Source organism: Dermochelys coriacea, chromosome 7 (assembly GCF_009764565.3).
Source record: "Dermochelys coriacea isolate rDerCor1 chromosome 7, rDerCor1.pri.v4, whole genome shotgun sequence".
Lineage (NCBI taxonomy): Eukaryota > Metazoa > Chordata > Testudines > Dermochelyidae > Dermochelys > Dermochelys coriacea.
Genome location: NC_050074.1, coordinates 28,502,399 through 28,521,732, shown reverse-complemented (window position 1 = coordinate 28,521,732; position 19,334 = coordinate 28,502,399). Strand labels below are relative to the sequence as shown.

Sequence of the window (19,334 nt, the reverse complement as noted above, 5' to 3'; positions counted from 1 at the left end):
GGATTTTCAAAAACAGTCAACATTGGACTAACTTTGCTCCTGTGTATGTCAAGGAGAATTTTACTATTGACTTCAATGGGATGAGAGTTAGGCTGCCACTGTGCACTTAAAAATCCCTCCCTAACCCATTCTCTTCCAGCCATGTGTATTTATTCATGAACCTCCATCTCCATGGAAAAATTGCAGAAGGACTGCAAGATTAGGCCCTCTTTCCTCAGCTGATTCCAGATAAATCATGTTTCAGAGTAGCAGCCGTGTTAGTCTGTATTCGCAAAAAGAAAAGGAGTACTTGTGGCACCTTAGAGACTAACAAATTTATTAGAGCATAAGCTTTCGTGAGCTACAGCTCACTCTCCATCTGTTTTATTGAGTGTACCAGGTTCCCAAGATCCAGGCAGTAAACCCTTAGATTTTAAGTAATCTGTGGAGGGTTAGTTCATTAGGTACATCTGCATGGAGAGCTGACGCATTTATACTATTACTGTCCGGAGCCAGGCTACCAAGCCTCCCCACCTGCACCAGACCTTCTATGGCGTTGCCAGCGGAGAGTGAGAACCTGTGGGATTCTAATACTGTCTAATTCTAATACTGACAGGATCAACATTAAAGGCTTGTCTACATGGTGCATTAGTCTGCACTAAAGGGGTATAAATTCTAGTGCGCACTAGGGTGTTGCACACAAACTGGCCTGTGTGGACCCTGCTGGCATGCACTAAAAATTCCCTAATATGTGTTAATGTAGTTCTGTTTGAAAAATACGCAGCAGGAAACTTTTAGTGCATGCCAGTAGGGTCCATATAAGCCAGTTTGTGTGCAATACACTAGTGCACACTAGAATTTATACCTCCTTTATGCAGACAAGTCCTATCTCTGTAGGGGAAAAATAAATCCCATATCTACGGTGCAGCACAGAGCAGCTCCCTCCCAGTTAGGATCTCTTAAGCACAAACACTGAGTGGCTTCAATGTCAGAGTGTATAGTGCCCCTATTCATTCTCTATATATCTTCCAATTTCTGCAACAAATGAGGCAGGGGTCCGGTTATAAAAAATTATGTAATTGTATAATTAAAGACTGTATCATAATGCATACTGGCTGGGAGGCCAAATTAAGGTTGCATGGGCAATCTTAATTCTGGCATTTCCTAACTTTAGAGTGTTTGATTTTGCAACTATAATAATGTTCTTTTAATGTGCTTTATTGTTTGTAATTTCCTAGGTTTAAAAAAAATGCAAACTGAAAAAAACCTCAGAAATTCCATCATGTATGATTTGAGCACCAGTTCTACTCAGTTCTTTGGATTAGGAGACGTATGTCTTTATTGAAGATCTCCTATAGAAATGAACCGAATTACAATTTAAGGATGCCTGGGAAATTTTCAATGATAAACTGTTTAACTTGCCCCTTCATCATCTACTCAGTCTTTAAAATGCCAACCTTTAGAAAGTTCATGTATTTCCCAGATGTAGGCGGATAAACAAATAAATATGTGTCTGTTAAACAAATAAGCTTGTCTTAAAAAAATTCTGCTGTGTATTTTTAGAAAATAACAGAAATAGCAACTTGTTCAAGTCACAATGATATTAATAAGGAATATATAGTTGCAAATCCCAGATATAACAGAATTATTGGAGCAGCCAGCTTTGTGGTAGAAAGGCACAATCATTTTAGTTGAATAATAGCTAAGAGTCTGGCAATAGCTGATATATTTGACCTAAATACTGTATGCTTTGGAAAATATCATGTTACCTGCGGTGTTTATATTGCTTAAAACAATCACATTACATTTGAAATTGATTCATATAATTTGAATTCAGGTGATATTTTTAGTGCTCTTGAACTTTTCAGCGGAGCACCAAAAAAAGGGATCAAATCTTAAAGCAGATAATCCCTGTATATTTCTGTACATTCATATTTTCTAGGGAGGAAAAACATGTCTCTCGCTTAGCACACCAGAACTCTAACAGAAGGCCAGTCTCAATTAAGCTCATAAGGTTTCCCACTGATTCATCCTATACACTGTTATTTTCCCCCATAAACTCCTTCTCCTTAAAAGGCTGTGGTCATATAACTCAGCCTGTTTAGTGCAGACACCAGTGCCAGTTTGGATTAGCTATGGTGTGTGTGCTCGTGCAGTGTTGCTACTGAACTCCACTTGAGTTTGAAAGGCTTGTTATCACTCCTGAAGCTAGGTCTCTCTATACTGCTGTTCATAGTACTACTACCAAGCCTTTCTGTTGGCCTATTATTAGTGTTTAATACATGTTGGGTTTCTAATTTCCCCTATATTGTCTATTATTCTATGATTGCTCCCCACACTTTTCCCCAACACTACACCTACAATGTCACAAATTGAAATAGGATTGCTTATGACCTTGTTAGAAACAGGGTGAAAACCTGGCCTCATTGTAATCAATGGCCAAACTCCTAATGACTTCAATAGGGCCTAAGATTTTACCTAGAACCTTTATTTTTCTTAAAACAGCTAAATTCAGGAAAAGTGGGGTGAAATTTCTGACTGTGTATTGACCAGTCATAGAATTTTGCTAGGATTGAACTCTAGCCTTGTCTTAAAATTATATTATTGTTATGCTTTTCCCTGTTTTTTAAACAATCTGATATTTATTTATTGAGTGACACTTTATAAGAAACTGGTTAGTAGCAGAAAGCCTCCATTTCGTGTTTTCTAACTGGAGGACAATCGATAGCCCTGTGCCACAGGACCTGAACTCCCCATTTTTATTAGATGTATGTATTCTACAGCCTAGAAACAGTGGGCCTAATTCCCCTTCCACTTGACATCTGTTTTATACCATTGCAGCTCCTCCGATCTCACTGGAGTCATTCCTGATTTGCACTGGTGTATGTGAGAGGGAAATAGCGGATTGTGCAAAAGCATGCATTTATTTCTATGAATTGGGTACCAATCTCACTGACTACTCAAGTGAATAAGAGTTGCAAGATCAGGCACTTGGTAAATCTCCCCCCTCTCCTCCCCAGCTACAAAGAAGCCATTCCCAGTTTTGGCAAGTAAAAAGACTGCAGAACTCCAACAGAAGACGGAGGGTCATATTCTGCTCTGTTACACCAGTGTAAATACAGAATAACTCCACTGGTGCATCTGAGAGGAAACTTTGTCCCAAGAAGCCTATCTTCCTCCCATTAAAATAAGAAGCATAATTCTCATTGATGACTGTTGCGTGGGATCAGACTTAACATTATTCATAAAAGAGTTGGGGGAGGGAAGTGGAAAGGGTTCTGAACAAATGTGGAGAAAAATGTATCCATGCAAAAAATATGAGAAGAATTGTGAACAGGGAAGTTGTCTAAGAAAAGGAGAATTAATGTATCCTCTGAATTAGGTAGTTTAAATATAACTGCTTTATTCTACTACACAGAAGAAAAAAATCCAGCAACCCACTAGTTACCATAGCAACTGCCACAACCTGTAGTACAGTAGAGTACTTCTGCTTTTCCAATATCTTAAAGAAACACAGCTACAATTATGTGTAAGCATCTGATTTAGTGCTGTCCTGAACAGGAATGGACTTAAATATATACTTAAGTGCTTTCTTGAACTGGGGCCTGAGGGCACTTGATGTCTCAATTTTTTTTAAAAAAGCACTGATAATAAACTCATATTTTCCCAATTTAAAATACTTTCTGTATCTTACACATTAATTCATTTTAATGTAATTTTAAACATAGTGGTTTTCTATTTCCCCTCCCCTATTCTAACATGTGAGGAGATTATTATAACAGACAGAAATAAAATAAAATATTGCTCTTGGGAGTAATATGAATAGTTAGTGCAAAACAAAGTTGTTTGGATGGTATACAGAGCTCATCTTCTGTGCGTTTATAGTTTGAAGTTGATCTTCATAAATGACAAGCTTTTTCAACAAATGAGTATATGTATTTCTGTGCTCAGCTACAGAATAGTCTCACCAAACCCCTATATTAATCCATCAGTGGAAGTCCTGAGGTCTACTTTTTCATTCATACAATAATTCAAACTGTGTGTAAGATTCACAGACTTATTTCCAAAATATTTTAATGTTTCATTACCCTTTGTATAGGCAAGTCTGGTGGTTTTCCAGTTTTTCAAAACAACTGAAGCTTTATTTCATGTTTAGTTCAATAATACTAATTTATGTTATAAAAGATAAACTATATTTTTTCTTCTTTTGCCATGGCTAAAATGTTGATTTTTCTGCTTGCAAAATCATATGCCATAATATTTCAGAATTTTCCAGAGGAAGAAAACTTGGCAATTGTTTAAACTTCAGACATGAGACAACATCCTAAGTAGGAAATCGTGACTGCCAGTGATGCTGATGAACATTAAAAAAATAACTATACATTTCATACAAGACTTACAATATTAATTGTTGATTTTTAAAAATGTTTTGTCTCATTTATAAAGAAAAACTTGATATCATAAATGATGCACATGCACTAACTAGGCACATGTGTGATTTAAGTTCAGTATAAAGAAGCTGTTTATATTATGTTAAAAGAACTATCTGAGACAAAGGAACCTTGTGAAACAAAAATATATTTTGCAGTGTTTACTGACTGGACTGTCTTCTATTGTTTGAACAATTGCATGAGCATTTTAGATCTTGTTTCTTATCTCTGTAAGGCAACACTGAGAAGGTGTGAAATTTCATGTAATGATGTATTTGTAGCACCAGATCCTCAGCTGTTGCAAATATTTGTTGAGAATCTGGCTAACATAGAGTTGGCAGTCTTACCATCAAGTCCAGGAATGACTGGGTATGCAAATTGAACTAACCCTTGCCACATAGAGATGGTCTGTCTAGGGTCAGGTTTGATGCAATTTGGCAGGTCAGTGTGGAGAAGCTTGTACTGCCTGTTCTGTACTTGACCTGTGGAGAATAAATACTAGAGGTCTTGATTCTTATTTACACTGAGGTGTGTGTAATTTACACCCACTCTATAGCTTCTTTAAAATGCCAGAGCGGTGTAAAGGACCCTTAGTGTAAATGGAAATTTGGCCCTTCAGTCTTCAGGACTATCATTCCAGCAACGGTAACAAATACAAAAAATTCACAAAAACAATGATAAAAAAACTTTTTAATTATCAGTTTGGTAAGAAAACCTTAGATACAGAAACAGCCTACAATGATCCCAGCAACAGTTGCTAAGATACTAAAAGCAAAAATCTAATTGGCCGTTGTCCTTGCTACTCCCCAGTGACTTCAATGCTATTTCTATCCTCACTCTTGTTTTCCTACTTACAATGACATCCCCACTTCATAAATGGACAAGAGTAAGCCTTTGTAGTCACCTGCTAAGGTTTTCCTTTCATGTTGACAAGCAAAGCCAAAGAAATAATGTTCAGTTCTGGAACTGCTGATAGTTATACTCATTCCTGCTTCCTTAATTCCTGTTGCAGCATGTATGTATCTCCTTAGGCCTCTGTAGAATTGAGGATCAGTGGTTGTGACTAATATCGGCTGGTTTTGTCTAACAAACGATTAACTACGGTTGCTAATTATTCAGTAGTGATTTCACCATATGTATAGTAAATCACTGGTGTGTAACAAATTTTATAATCCCCTTTTATCATTGGCAGTCCTCCTTATCCTTTGTATTACCCATTTTACCATTCCCAGTGCTCCTTCCTGTCTACTCTTGTCATATTTTCAGATCTAATTACCCCCTAGCTCCTCACCTTCATGTTTTACTTTTTTAATTTGGAAAATAAAAATAGAGAGTGCTCAACTTTGACAGATTGATCAGAGTGTGATGGTTTCTCTTCTCTTCTGTCTGAAAGGACCTTTATTGCACTGGAATTTCCAGGAATGTTAGCTGGAACCTAAATATTACCATTCTTCTGGTATGGCTCTGAAAGAACCTCAGACATGATACTGAAACACATCACACAAAAGAGGTCTCACAAATTAGGTCAGGCATATTCCTTTTTCCATACAGCATCTTCTAAGTGCAACATCTCTTCACTGAGCTCTGCGATACATTTTCAGTAGAAGTTAAATTGCTGAAACAAGAGAAACATCCTCTAATCCATCCTAGAGTCCTGTGCATTTACCTTTGCCAAAACAAGGAGGGCTGGTAAAGAGTCTACTACAATGTGGCTTCCTTCTGCTGTTCTTCCGCCTTTTGAATAAAACGCTTGGTAATCCTAAACAAATAGAGCCTAGGTGTTCTTTTAATAAGATATAAAAGCAAATCACTTGTAACTGGCTGGCTTTGGCTGTAAATCTAACACTTACTTTATCTCCTAACAGCAAGTATGCCGACAAGTGAAACTGAATCTGTGAACACTGAGAATGTCAGCGGAGAAGGAGAGAGCCCAGCATGCTGTGGCAGTCTGTGGTGAGTACATAGAGCTCCAATTAAGATGTCAAAGTGTTTCCAACATTCTAGGATTAAAAAAAGCCATTTTTTCTCTTTTGCCTATTCAAACGTATTTGCTTTGAAATATTCAAGCTTTGTGAGATGCTTATATTTTTGGCTTTTAGTCATTCATGGTAAAATCTAACCACAATTTTATCTAAAATTCTGAAGTCAGGACAAATATAGATATATTTCATAAAGTATCCATTTGAGCCTTACATTTAGAAAGGTTATAGAGCTTTTAATTTTGCTGCTTCAAAAGCACCAAGAAGAAAAGAAGAGATGTAACCTAAGAAATGCAACAGAGACTAATGTCTTTTAATAATCAAAACATGATCTGGTGTATGCATATTTTACAAGTAGCTAAAAATTGATAATTATTAGATTGCTATATGAATATAGCACTAACATAATGATTGTGATAATGACTTTCATTCATATAACATCATTCTTTCAGAAGGTTTCCAAAGCACATTGAAACAGCCATTTAAAATCCAGGATTTGTTTCTCTGCAAGTACCTGTGCTTTATATATATATTTTGGTCCCCAGAGGATAAGATTTAATTTCCTTTCTTTCTCATGTAAAATCCATATGTTTGTAAAGAATAATATTAGAAAAATAGTGGTAAACAGATGACAATAGTATTTCAGCATTCATGCAGCGTTATGTTGAGAATACACTTTTATGCACAAACTTTGAGTAATTCCATTGTTTTGATTGCCAAGTACAGCATTCCGAGGAGAAGGGATTGTGTAAATTATTGTTTCTATATATATTTAAAAATGTGTTTTCCTTTTCTTTTAGTCAAACTATCTCAAAATCCAAGTTCAGGTCAGTATTTTCCTCTCTTTTCCATCACTTTTTTCTTTGCAATGGTTTACGCATCATGACCACGTGATTCTGTATTTTCTGTATTAGAATTTGATTGGATGAAAAATGTCACTGACAGAGATTAGGGAACACAGTTGAAGAGGATTCATGAACATTCTTGGGAATAAAGCACCCCAATTTGTTTTGCTGGTATTTGCAACTCTTTTTTCACTTATTCTCAAACATTCGGACAAATGAGTTTTTATTCACAAGAATGCTCATGGAAAGCAAGTGCCATGAGTACAAGCAAGAATATTTTAATCTTTTTATTTATTTAATTGTTTTCATTTTCATAGAATACGTATTGAGAAATTGCAAATAGCAAACAAATTTGCAAACAGAAAAGAGACTTCTTCTGTTTATAAAGGTCAGGTCGCTCAATCTCGGAACAAAAACAATGCCATCTGACTAAGGTGACCAGTCATGTGGCACATATAGCAAATCATGGATAGCAAATACTCATAACAACCAGTTTGCAAACAATCCACAGGCTAACTATTGTTCACAGACATTCATTGAACAACAGAGATAATCAAGAAGATAATTGAGAAGATTCTAACAAAGCAATTCTGGAAGCTGGACTCCTCCAATTTCCTTGTCCCTGGCAAAGCTTGTTTCAGGCTTCGATCTGTAGCAAAAATTGCACTGACAACACTGATGTATTGTGCTTTTAGCAGTTGACCTAACTATTGTGTGTATGCTTATTCTACTAGATCTAGCAGCTGCTTTGTTACAGCTGATCACAACATCTTTTTGATGTGCCGGGTATCTCCAATAGCAGTGGGTGGGTGTTGCTCTTGAGTAGCCCTCTTCCTTTTTAAATGAGAGATCCCAAAAGGTAGTTGTAGATGGTGCTCTTCCACTTTGAAGGTCTTTTCATGTGAGATGTGATATGGTTTCATCTTGTCACTCGTATAGTTCAACATGTATGTGAGTTTACTGGTAGGTTAATTAAGAGAAGTTGATTTCAGTTTGCCAATGATCCCAGGTTCTGTGTTTCATTGCTTCCGACCCTGATGGTGCAATGGAACAAATGCATGAGATTGTGGCATTTTTAAGAGTTAGGTGGTTGAGGATCAGTCAATATACTGAAGTAGCATAGATAGGTTGTGGAAAGCAACTGGAAGAGCTGGAGTGGATTACATCTCACCCCCGATCAAGGTCAGATGTCACCATTTGTTAAGCAGCTTTACAATTTGGAGTTTTGTTCGAAATAGGATTACTTATGCATAATGAACAGGTGGGTGCTTTTTTATCTGCATTTGTGAGAAAATTGTGTCCATTTCTTTTGGACGCACACCTTGTTACACTTACCCATGCTTGTTTCATCTTGAGAATAGAAAACTGCAATGGACTGTATCTGGGACTATGCGATAAGACTGTTTGGAAGCTGAAGCTAATGCAAAATCAAAGAGAAGAAAGCCAAGAGATTACTCTCTTCCTCCACCTTAGCAGCTTCTAAATCATGCCTGGCTGAAGTATTTTTGGTAATTTGTCTCCAGTTAATTCCGCAAACCAATATCTACTCCTGCGAAGCCTATTTTAATCTACTCCTCAGAGAGGAACATCTGCTTCTGAGATGCCACCAGAGACTTAGTAACCATACACTCAAAACAGATTGATAACACACCTCCTTTCTGAATTTGGCCCATTTGCATGACAGCAAATCTTAGAAGCACTATAGGAAAAGCAAGCCAACATTGTACTCTGATATACACCCATTCTAGTGAAAGAGAGCCATGAGCATTTAAGACCTCTACTAAATGACACTATAAACACTTCCTTTGAGGAGTGAAAATTCCCACCAGACCTAAAGCTTGCCATAATCCAGCCAGTATGTAAGGAACCACTAATTGATGCAACCAACCTCTCCACCACTGCCCATTCCCAAGCAAGTTTAATGAGTAGATCACCAGCCAGTCTCCAGCTCTCCCTAGATTCGGCCAGTATCCCTGGATGTCTCCAAGACAGGCTTTAGGCTGAAACATGGAACAAAGTCAGTGCTCATGGAGTTGAAGGATGATATCCTCTTGGCCACAGACAAGGGCTGTACTTTCATACTTATATTGCTAGGCACAGCATTTGATATCATCAACTATTGAATGTTGCTATCCCTCTTTAGAAGTTCAGCAGGAGGTTTACTGGGATCACACTAAAAAGGCTTCAGATGTTCCAGAAAGTCATAATGGCCATTGGCTCCTCCACCTCTAGAGCTCTTACTTGTGGAGTCCTACAGGGATCTGTCTGCTCTTTTGTCCTTTTCTCCTTCTACATGAACCTGCAGGGGAAGTTGTGAGGCAGCATGAGCTGAAGAGTCAATCATACCCAAATCTACATTACCATCGTATCAGATGCATCTTGCACCAAGGTCCTGGCTGCATTCAACAGCTGTTGAGAAGAGAAAGTGCTTTGAAGAACTGTTCACCTCTGCCCTTTTATCATTTGAAAACTAGCTGTTCTCCTAATCTTCTCAGTGCTTCTGGATACTCAAATAACCATGACTGCAAAATTTCCTTTTTCACCTAAAAATGTCAAAAAAAAGACTGCACCCCATTCTTTTGTATTTGGACCCAAACCCAGTAATCCACATATTTGTGATCTTCAAGCTTGACTACTGTAATTCTCTGTATTTAGGAATGGAATCACTGATTCCTAAAAAACTAAATTTAGCTCAAAATGCAGCAACCTGTCTGCTCAGTAGCAGAGGCTACAAATTACACATTGATCCCATGTTCAATTCTCATTGGTTTCCTGGTAAGTAATGAGTCAAATTCAAGTTTTCAGTCATCTTCTAGCTCCTCCATGAGGCTAGTTTAAGTTTTCTGAAGGAACATCTTTCCCTGCACAGTCATGACCTCCCACAACAGCTGTGTTCTTTTGGAACAGTGGTACAATTAGTCTCAAGAATCATAAACTCAAGAGTTTTCTCAGCAACTGGCTCCCTAATCTGGAAGTCACTTCCAAAAGACATCAGGTTGACCAGACTTCATTGCCTTCAGATCAAAATGCAAAACTCACTTGTCCAACCTAACCTACCCACAATAAGACAAGAAAGAAAGGAAGCCAAAGAGAGACAGATCTTCATGTGTATCTTTCTGTAAATTCATAATGTGCTCAGATGTTGTGATAATGGGTGTAGTATAAAAACCCAGCTACAGGTATAATGCAGCTGCCTACTTAGTAGGTGGATATTTATATCAAAACCATCTTACATTAATGTATCTATGACCTGCACTGTTTGCCTACCAGCTTCCAGGTGGAATTTAAGGCTTGGGGGTTCCACTATAAAAGCCCTAAATGGCTTGGAACCCAGTTTCTGGACAGACTCTCACACTGTACAAAACTGCCACAGTTGTAGTCAGTGGAAACACTTAAGCAGGACAACTACTCATGTTACAAATGGAAAGGAGCTTCTTGCAAGGTGTTCTCTTTTGAAAGGCTGACAACTCTGGAATTTACTTCCCCAGCAGTTCAAAATACAGCAGCCTGAAATGTGTTGACCTTCAGGGCATGCTGAGAAGCTCATCTTTTCTCTCTGGCTTTCAGGGACGTGAGGTTTGAAGGGTGGAGAAATAATTTGGAGGGAAGTTGTCATTAGTGGGTGTACTTGACTGTACTCTCACTGGCTTATTTGGTCTGTTCATTGGTTTACTTTATTATTTAGTACTATATTTTATGGATGGTAGGTTTTAAAGTTTTGTAACTGCCTACAGTCTTGGATACATGCACACAATCTAAAGCCCACATTTTAGGCATTTAGAATACTCTTTAATTTAGGCATCCAACTTTACATTCTTGTGACCTGACAGAGATGCTGGGCATCCAGAACTCTCATGAACGGCTACTGTGCATATGGTTTTAATTTTGCAAAATTTTATATAATGCAGGATGTTGCTGATGCAAAATCATCTGGAAATTTTTAAGAAATTGTTAATTTTGCACAACTTTATTAGCAAATCTGAGTAAATAGTCAAATGTAGAGAAGAGTTTTTATTGGTATCTGTTAACCAAAATAAGACTCACATTTTACAATAGGAACTATGCAGTGTAGACCCCTGCACTGACTTTAGAGCATCCGGTGGATTCAATTACAGGATTGGGGCCCAAGGACCATTTGAAAATAAATGAATACAAGTAAAATTACCAACAAATTTGTAAACATCAAGACTTGTTCCTAAATGTGAACAGAAAAAAAGCAGTTAAATTATTTAGATGAGAATGAACATAAAGAATAAGTGGGCCAGCTGTGGTACATTATATTAGCAATGAGTGTCCCTTCTGATTTAAATACTTCTTCAGAATTGGCACTACAGCTGTGACAAACATTTTGGGAAAAATGCCTTGATAATGTCAGAACAGTAATGTTTCACTTTATTACAAATTTGTGCAAAATGGGGTTCAAGTCAAATAAAAAAGAAACTTAAATTTCAATCTTCGCTACAGAAATTTACCTTTATCAGACTATAACATTTAAAATTTAAAATTTCAATGCTTCCCCTGAAAATTAGGAAGATATTGAATGAGAATGGTCTCAATTATTTTCAAGTTCAAATTTCCACAGTTTTTTCTGAAGATGCATCACAGTGGGACAACATCAGACTTTGATGCCTTCCTCCCCCCTTTTGTGTGTGTGTGCGCAATTGTGAATATTTTAGTAAGGGAAGAAAATATGTGCTATACCCCTCCAATGAGACTTTGTTTTGTTTTATAACTGTAAGCTTAATTCACACTAAAGCCTGTCAACCCTTACATATGTGCCTAAAATTGCACACCCTTTGGGCTACATTTTCAAAAGGTTTCCTGGGTTTAGCTGTACTGTTTCTGTCAGTGGTCTCTGGGTCAGGCCATAAATCCATAAATGCTGAATATTTTGAAAAGAACTATTGTCATTTCTTTACAAAACTTCCACTGTTTAAGGATTTAGGGCCTGATACAATGACCATTGAAGTCAAATAGGAATCTTTCCATTGACTTCATAGATCAGGTGCTTGGAGATGACCATGAGTCCCCCCAACTCTTATGAGTGATCAAGCTCTTGGGGCCTTATCCTATTTTCACTGACTTCAGCAATGCAGAATTGTGCCCTAAGAGTAAAAAATACTGTTTTTTGCATATCCAGTCGGTGAATATACTGATGATGGCTAAGCACATAGTTGGCAGGACAAGAGTGTTCTTGAACACACTGTCAAGTTAGTTCAATGCAGAGATTTTTCTTCATATTATTATTATACCTTATAGGCGATGAAATTTTTCCATAACAGTAACCGAGCAATTACTGTTTTCCATAATCACAAGCATGAGTTTCAGATGAGTGAAAGAACCTCATAAACTGCTTGACTGTTTATTTTGCCAAGTTCATTTGTTTTTATGAAGACACCATTACATATTGGATCTACCACCTGAGGCAGATTAGAACAGATTTCTAATTTTATATATACTAGGTATGGTACCTGCTGATTCAGGGCAGCAGCGGTACTAAGACTTTTTATCTAATTATTTGTAGCAATTTATTTAAATATTATAGAGTGTAAACAAAAAAATAGAAAAGTGTAGGGTCAGAAATAGCATCAGCTTATGAACTTCAGTTGTAAAGAGCATTACAATATATTGGAGAAGGGCTGAACCCACAACCTTAAATCCAAACTCTTTCCATTTTAAAACTAGCCCCGGATCCCATTGCAATCATAGGAGTCTTTCCACGGACTCCAGTGGGGTTTGGATCAGAATGTTGGCATGGGAGACTCAGCTTTATTATCCAAATCTACTCCTGTAGTTTTGGTTCTATCTATCTAATATGGCCCCCATTACTGTAGTATCTGAACGCCTCACAATCTTTCATGTATTTATCTATTCACACAACAGCCCTGTGAGATAAAGTACTTTCATCCCAGTTTCATAAATAGAGAACTGAGGCACTAAAATTAAGTGGCTTACCCAAGGTCACACCGGAAACTTTGGAGGAAGCAGAGAACTAACTCAGGTCTCCCAAGTCCTGTGGTAGCACCTTAACCACTGGACAATCCTTCCTCTCTGAGTCAACTCAAAACTAGATGTGGCCTAATTTCCAACTCCAGTTTGTGTGCATCAAAAATCTCATGAATATGCCCCCCACCGTCATAGGATTTCAGCCCAAGTCAGTAGCATTCTTGGGAACATTGACGTTGTGAGAGTTCCATCATTATGGGGTAGTTTCTCACAAGTTCATCTCATAAAATTTCTCCATTGTTTATTCCAAACCCAAACTGTATCCGTGGTTCAATCTGAAACGCAAATTCTGATTCTTAAACTTAATCTGAATCTAGATCTAGTTTACTTAGATGTATCTTGTTATGAAATGAAGTGCAATGCGATCTACTAGGTCATGCAATATTGAGTTGGCTTTGACAAATGCCCTAATCTAGTGATGTCACAATCTGTTAAACGATATGAAGATTATATAGAAATGTTCAAGACTAATTTGTTAAAGTTTTCATTTTTTGCTTTTTATTTGGCTCTAAACTTGAACAAAATTATCATCTTTTTAGCTGCACTTGGTAGTAATGTACACGGCTGCCTCTCAGATTTCTTTCATAGTTTCATATATACACACACATGTACACCCACAAATCTCCCACCAAACACAAATCTTTAAATTCAGATACTGTAATATTTTTCCATAGAATACTGCATTTGTTTTTGTTCTAAATTTCAGTCGACGCTGGCGTCGCTGGAACCGATTCAATCGAAGAAAATGTAGAGCTGCAGTAAAATCTGTCTCATTTTATTGGCTGGTTATTGTCTTGGTCTTTCTGAACACATTAACTATCTCTTCTGAGCATTACAATCAACCTGACTGGCTGACACAGATCCAAGGTACAAGCAAAGACCATTTTTCCTGTTTTTAACAACAGAAAAATAAAAGCTCTCCTTGATTACTTCTGTATTTGCCATTTTGAAGTTTATTTGTTATCCTTCAGTACATCCAGGTTAAAGAAATTGATATAGAGAATAATCAAATGTTTTCTATTTCCACATCTGCAACACAGCTTAATGACATAATGTACAAGCAAAATCCTACAGTGCCAAATTGTAAGCATGTACCATTATGCTTTAGACATATTACCATTGTCAACCCATGTGATTAAAGATAAGGAAGGACAAATGTTAACTTGCACATCAGAATAGGCTGTGAATCATTTTGCCTTCATTCCAGTCTGGGTTTGAACTATGTTTTTAGCTGGGATAATTTACACAATAAATTAGAATGATGTAGCATTTTTAGATCAAAGGGAGGGATTATATGTCTCCTGCAAAAAATGGTGTCAAATGCAAAGAAAGCAATTTGTATTTCCCTCCAAAGTGATAAGATAACTGGCATGGAAAATGGATAAAAGTTAGTCAGAATATGAGATCTACAAAATAAATCAGAAATATCTAAAACATTATAATTTTCTGAATGTTTTGTTCCAGATATTGCAAACAAAGTACTTCTGGCATTATTTACCTGTGAAATGTTAATAAAGATGTACAGCTTGGGCCTACAGGCTTATTTTGTATCCCTCTTTAACCGTTTTGATTGCTTCGTCGTTTGTGGTGGCATTGTTGAAACCATACTGGTGGAGTTGGAAATTATGTCACCCCTGGGAATCTCAGTGTTTCGCTGTGTTCGTCTTCTACGTATTTTTAAAGTGACAAGGTAAGATTACGAAATGCATTTTCCTGCTGCTAATTTTAGGGGTACTTGTATGGTGATCAGCAACTCTTTTGTAATATTTCATCACGCACTGTTCTTTTACAGTTTTTTTTTGTGTTAACACACGCATTTTAATTTATAGGCACTGGACATCCCTGAGCAACTTGGTAGCATCCTTGTTAAACTCAATGAAGTCCATTGCTTCACTGTTGCTTCTGCTTTTCCTCTTCATCATAATCTTCTCATTGCTTGGAATGCAGCTGTTTGGAGGCAAATTTAATTTTGATGAAACTCAAACAAAACGGAGCACCTTCGATAATTTTCCACAAGCTCTTTTAACTGTATTCCAGGTAACTTTCTTTCACCCCCTATGAAACGTTTTACCTTTGAACAACAAAAATGTTTAGGTAATCTTGTTTCCTGAAAAAAATCACAAATACTATTTATTCTGTTTACTTTAAGTAGCATTCTGCTCATCATATTCAATACTCTGGTAATTTTGCACCATTTGTACCATTTATTCCATATCTTATCTATGCAACATAGCTTTCATGTTACTTCATTAAATTAAGTCTTCTTTGTCCATCAAAGACATGACTAGAAATAAAAACTGGAAGTTATTTAATTTGAATTAATGTTTTTCCTGTAAGCTTGTTAACTGTCTATTTTGTGGTAGATGTGTGTATTTCTAATGTTCAACTACTTCTTAGTAGGATAAATTGAGAAACATTGTAAAAGTGTATATCTGTGTGAATCATATCACTTCATATCATAAAAAACTAAATATGGATTTCTTTAAAGGGACAAAAAGAAAAGGAGTACTTGTGGCACCTTAGAGACTAACAAATTTATTAGAGCATAAGCTTTCGTGAGCTACAGCTCACTTCATCGGATGCATTTGGTGGAAAAAAAAAACTGTAGCTCACGAAAGCTTATGCTCTAATAAATTTGTTAGTCTCTAAGGTGCCACAAGTACTCCTTTTCTTTTTGCGAATACAGACTAACACGGCTGCTACTATGAAACCTGTCATTATTTAAAGGGACACTATCAGTTTATTATTATATATATTTTAAAACATTCATATCTGTGTTACTACTAAATGATTATTAAAACTAAAAGAATTCTTACAGTTTAACTTCCTTTTCACTGTTTATGGTGTTTGTTTACTTTTTGTATTTCTCTTGGGAAATGAAATTAGGCTAATCTCTTTCATTTTTTATTCTAGTTATTTTTGCATTTAAGGTTATAGGCATTAACACAATAGTGCAGTGTTTGGTTTGGGTGAATATTTGGTTGTGTGTCACAATATCCATTCACTCAAATAGAGATTCCGTAGAATGATGCTTGAAACAAACAAACAAAAAGCTGTTTGGAATGAATTTAAAAATAAAGACATCCTAATGAGAAATATTTCTGTAAATCTTAAATTTCCTAAAAAAATATTAAAAATAATGGGCCACACTTAGGCTGACACTGTTCCTTTGAAAACTTAAGTCAGTGTTTCCAAACTCAGGAGCTTAAGGTCAGGCTGCTACATTCATATCTAGGCACCTAAATAAATGGCCTGATTTTCAAAGATGCCAAGCTCCCACAGCTCCCAAGGAAGCTGCTGATTACTAAACAGCTTGGAAAAACCAGAATTCTTGTTTAGGTGCCCAAATATGGAATTAGAAGAATTAAATAGTGACCTTTGTGCATGTATGACTTTCTTGCACTGTCACTTAATTGTCTGGGGAGAGACAACTGTGATGGGGTTTTTTTCGGATAGAACTAACAGCTTCTAAATGGCTGAAAAATATATACAGTATCCCTACAATCTGTGTTCTAATAACCAGACCTCCCACACTAATGCAAAATAAAGTGCTAAATGCACAACAGACCAGCTGTAAACTATCTTCCTCTTATCTAATCAACAAGTTTCTTTAGATTTCATCCGTTAATACAGCAGCAAAGTTGCAAGAAACAGTAGAAAGTAGGAAAATTATTCATTCTCCAATAGCATTTGAGCTCCAATTCAGTATAAACCCTCCTCCCTTTAAAGCAATATAGTAATGGCCCCAGTCTCCAGTTAGGACTCAGATTGGGACAATTTAACTTGAAGGGGTAACACACTATGATGTATAGTTTTGGAAAGGGTTTGTGGCCAACATTCTTTAAAAATGGGTGCCTAAAATTAGTCTCCTAAACCATACTTAGGTTCCTAAATGAGAGTCCAGATTTTCAAAGGTGCTGAGCATGGAGGCTCCAGTAGGAGGTGCTGTATATGCAGCACCATTGAAAATCAGGACACTTAGGAGCCTACCTAAGAATTTAGGAGCTTAATTTTAGGAACTCTTTTTTTTTCTAGATCTTGGACCATAAGTGTAGACATACGGTTCATTGGCATAAATGCTTCATATAGATGAAAACTGGTAAAGCTAAAGCAAGAGATGCTTATTTAAATGGAAATATTAAAATATTGCATAACAACAAACAGATTACTACTGTGTTTACTATATAAAGCATCCTATGCAGAGTGATCAGTTAACATTTTCATGTTAGAGAAAATGGCTGTATGTGTTGTGTAACGAGGAAACATAATCCTCTTTCAGTCTTTTGACTGTTGAGTCACTAAAGATGAATTTGCTTGTTAGATTCTAACAGGTGAAGACTGGAATGCTGTGATGTATGATGGAATTATGGCATATGGTGGCCCATCGTCATCAGGAATGGTCGTCTGTATATACTTCATTATCCTCTTCATCTGTGGTAACTGTATCCTTTCATTTCTACAAGTGACACTGGCATTCACTGTAAGCATTTCTGAATAGAGCAGTGAATTTGTGTGTAAAGAGGACTGAACCATTATGACACTTAGGACACATACCTGCCCTCTGTGTAACTGAGTGAATTGCTGTGAACAGGTATGCACATTTTCTGTACTACTTTTCTTCTAAACAGGAGCTCCCTCCAGCTCCCATTCCCTTTCTCTGCTTTCCCTAAACAAATCAGACCCCTGCCAGCTCCCTAGGCATCACCATCTCATGACTCTGACAAGAACCAGCACATTTGCCCCTTCCTCCTCAAGTGGACAAACCTCATTCTGTCTGCTTGTCTTATTTTGGCCACCATCCCCATCCTGATCCACAGAAGTGCTCTGAACTCCATGTCAGTAATGTCTTATCCCTTCCACCAAATGCATCCGATTAAGTGAGCTGTAGCTCACGAAAGCTTATGCTCTAATAAATTTGTTAGTCTCTAAGGTGCCACAAGTACTCATTTTCTTTTTGCAAATACAGACTAACACGGCTGCTACTCTGAAACCTGATTCTACCTTGTTAGTTCTGACACTTTCTGAACAAATGACAATGGATGGAAGTGGGTCACAGGGAATACAGGTTACATTGCAGGAGGATCCTAGCAGTAGGAATATGGAGCTGTTTGGCACTAGTTTCACCAAAGTGTTCGCCCTCCATGCCTCCGATCTTCCAAAAGCTCCCCTTTGTCCGCAGTATGGCATCTTTCAGTGACCACCCAAAACTCCAGTAAGCTCTCATACACTTCTTCTAGACACAAGTTAGTACTGGAAAGGTTAGGAGTCAATAGATATGGCAAAAATATTAGACTTCTTTTTACTATATTTTTATGCTGCTTCTATTGATATTCATGCTTCTATTGATATTCACACTTCATTGATATAGGCTGAAGTACAGAACTTGACATGGAATGTAGCACATATGGAAAATACTGCTGTATAAAAATCAACTTGAAGTATCTGAATTAGTATCTAAAAACATTGTGTAGTAGGTGGAACTTGTCTATGTCCATGTAAACTTCAATTTTATTTCCTTTCTAAAATTAACATTATAAATGACTAGTCTCTTGCTCAGCAGTCCGCTGTATATTCTTGTTGTGATAGAATCTGCTTAAAGCATCACTAGCGTAACTCTGTTGTCTTAAATGCAGTAACAGCAGGCATTAATTTGCCCCAGTAAGTAAAGGTATTATAAGCACTACATCCAGCTCTGTAAAGTTATATACTTAGTTTGGGAGCGTGGGTTTCATGTCTCTCACACTGTCATTTTTTCATACTGATAAGGAATAAACCAACACAGTGTGGTAATGCCCTTAAGATTATTTGAATCAGATATCTTGCTAAATGTCTTTTTGGCCATTGCTGTGGATAACTTGGCAGATGCCGAAAGCCTGAATACAGCTCAGAAAGAAGAAGCAGAAGAAAAGCAGAGGAAAAAGAATGCCAGGTAAAATAGCACTGGGGTGCTAGATGGGAGTTCTGCATTCACCTACTTACAAGTGTGTTGATTCCTTTATCTGAATATCTTGACAGGGTTCATAGATTATTAATTTAAGAGAAAAGGAAAGAGGATACCATACTTGTTAAGACCAAATGAATGTGATTTTAATTTA

General features: G+C 37.0%; 1 protein-coding gene across 1 annotated transcript in view; it reads left to right on the top strand.

Moving 5' to 3' along the window:
• Positions 1-19,334, top strand: part of CACNA1D (calcium voltage-gated channel subunit alpha1 D) — a 344,531-nt gene that overhangs the window by 184,569 nt on the left and 140,628 nt on the right. Inside the window, 7 exon segments of the mRNA XM_043518866.1 lie at positions 6,275-6,362; positions 7,189-7,215; positions 13,946-14,106; positions 14,704-14,929; positions 15,069-15,276; positions 17,561-17,681; positions 19,054-19,168. Of these exon segments, the coding sequence (XP_043374801.1) occupies positions 6,275-6,362; positions 7,189-7,215; positions 13,946-14,106; positions 14,704-14,929; positions 15,069-15,276; positions 17,561-17,681; positions 19,054-19,168 (946 nt within the window).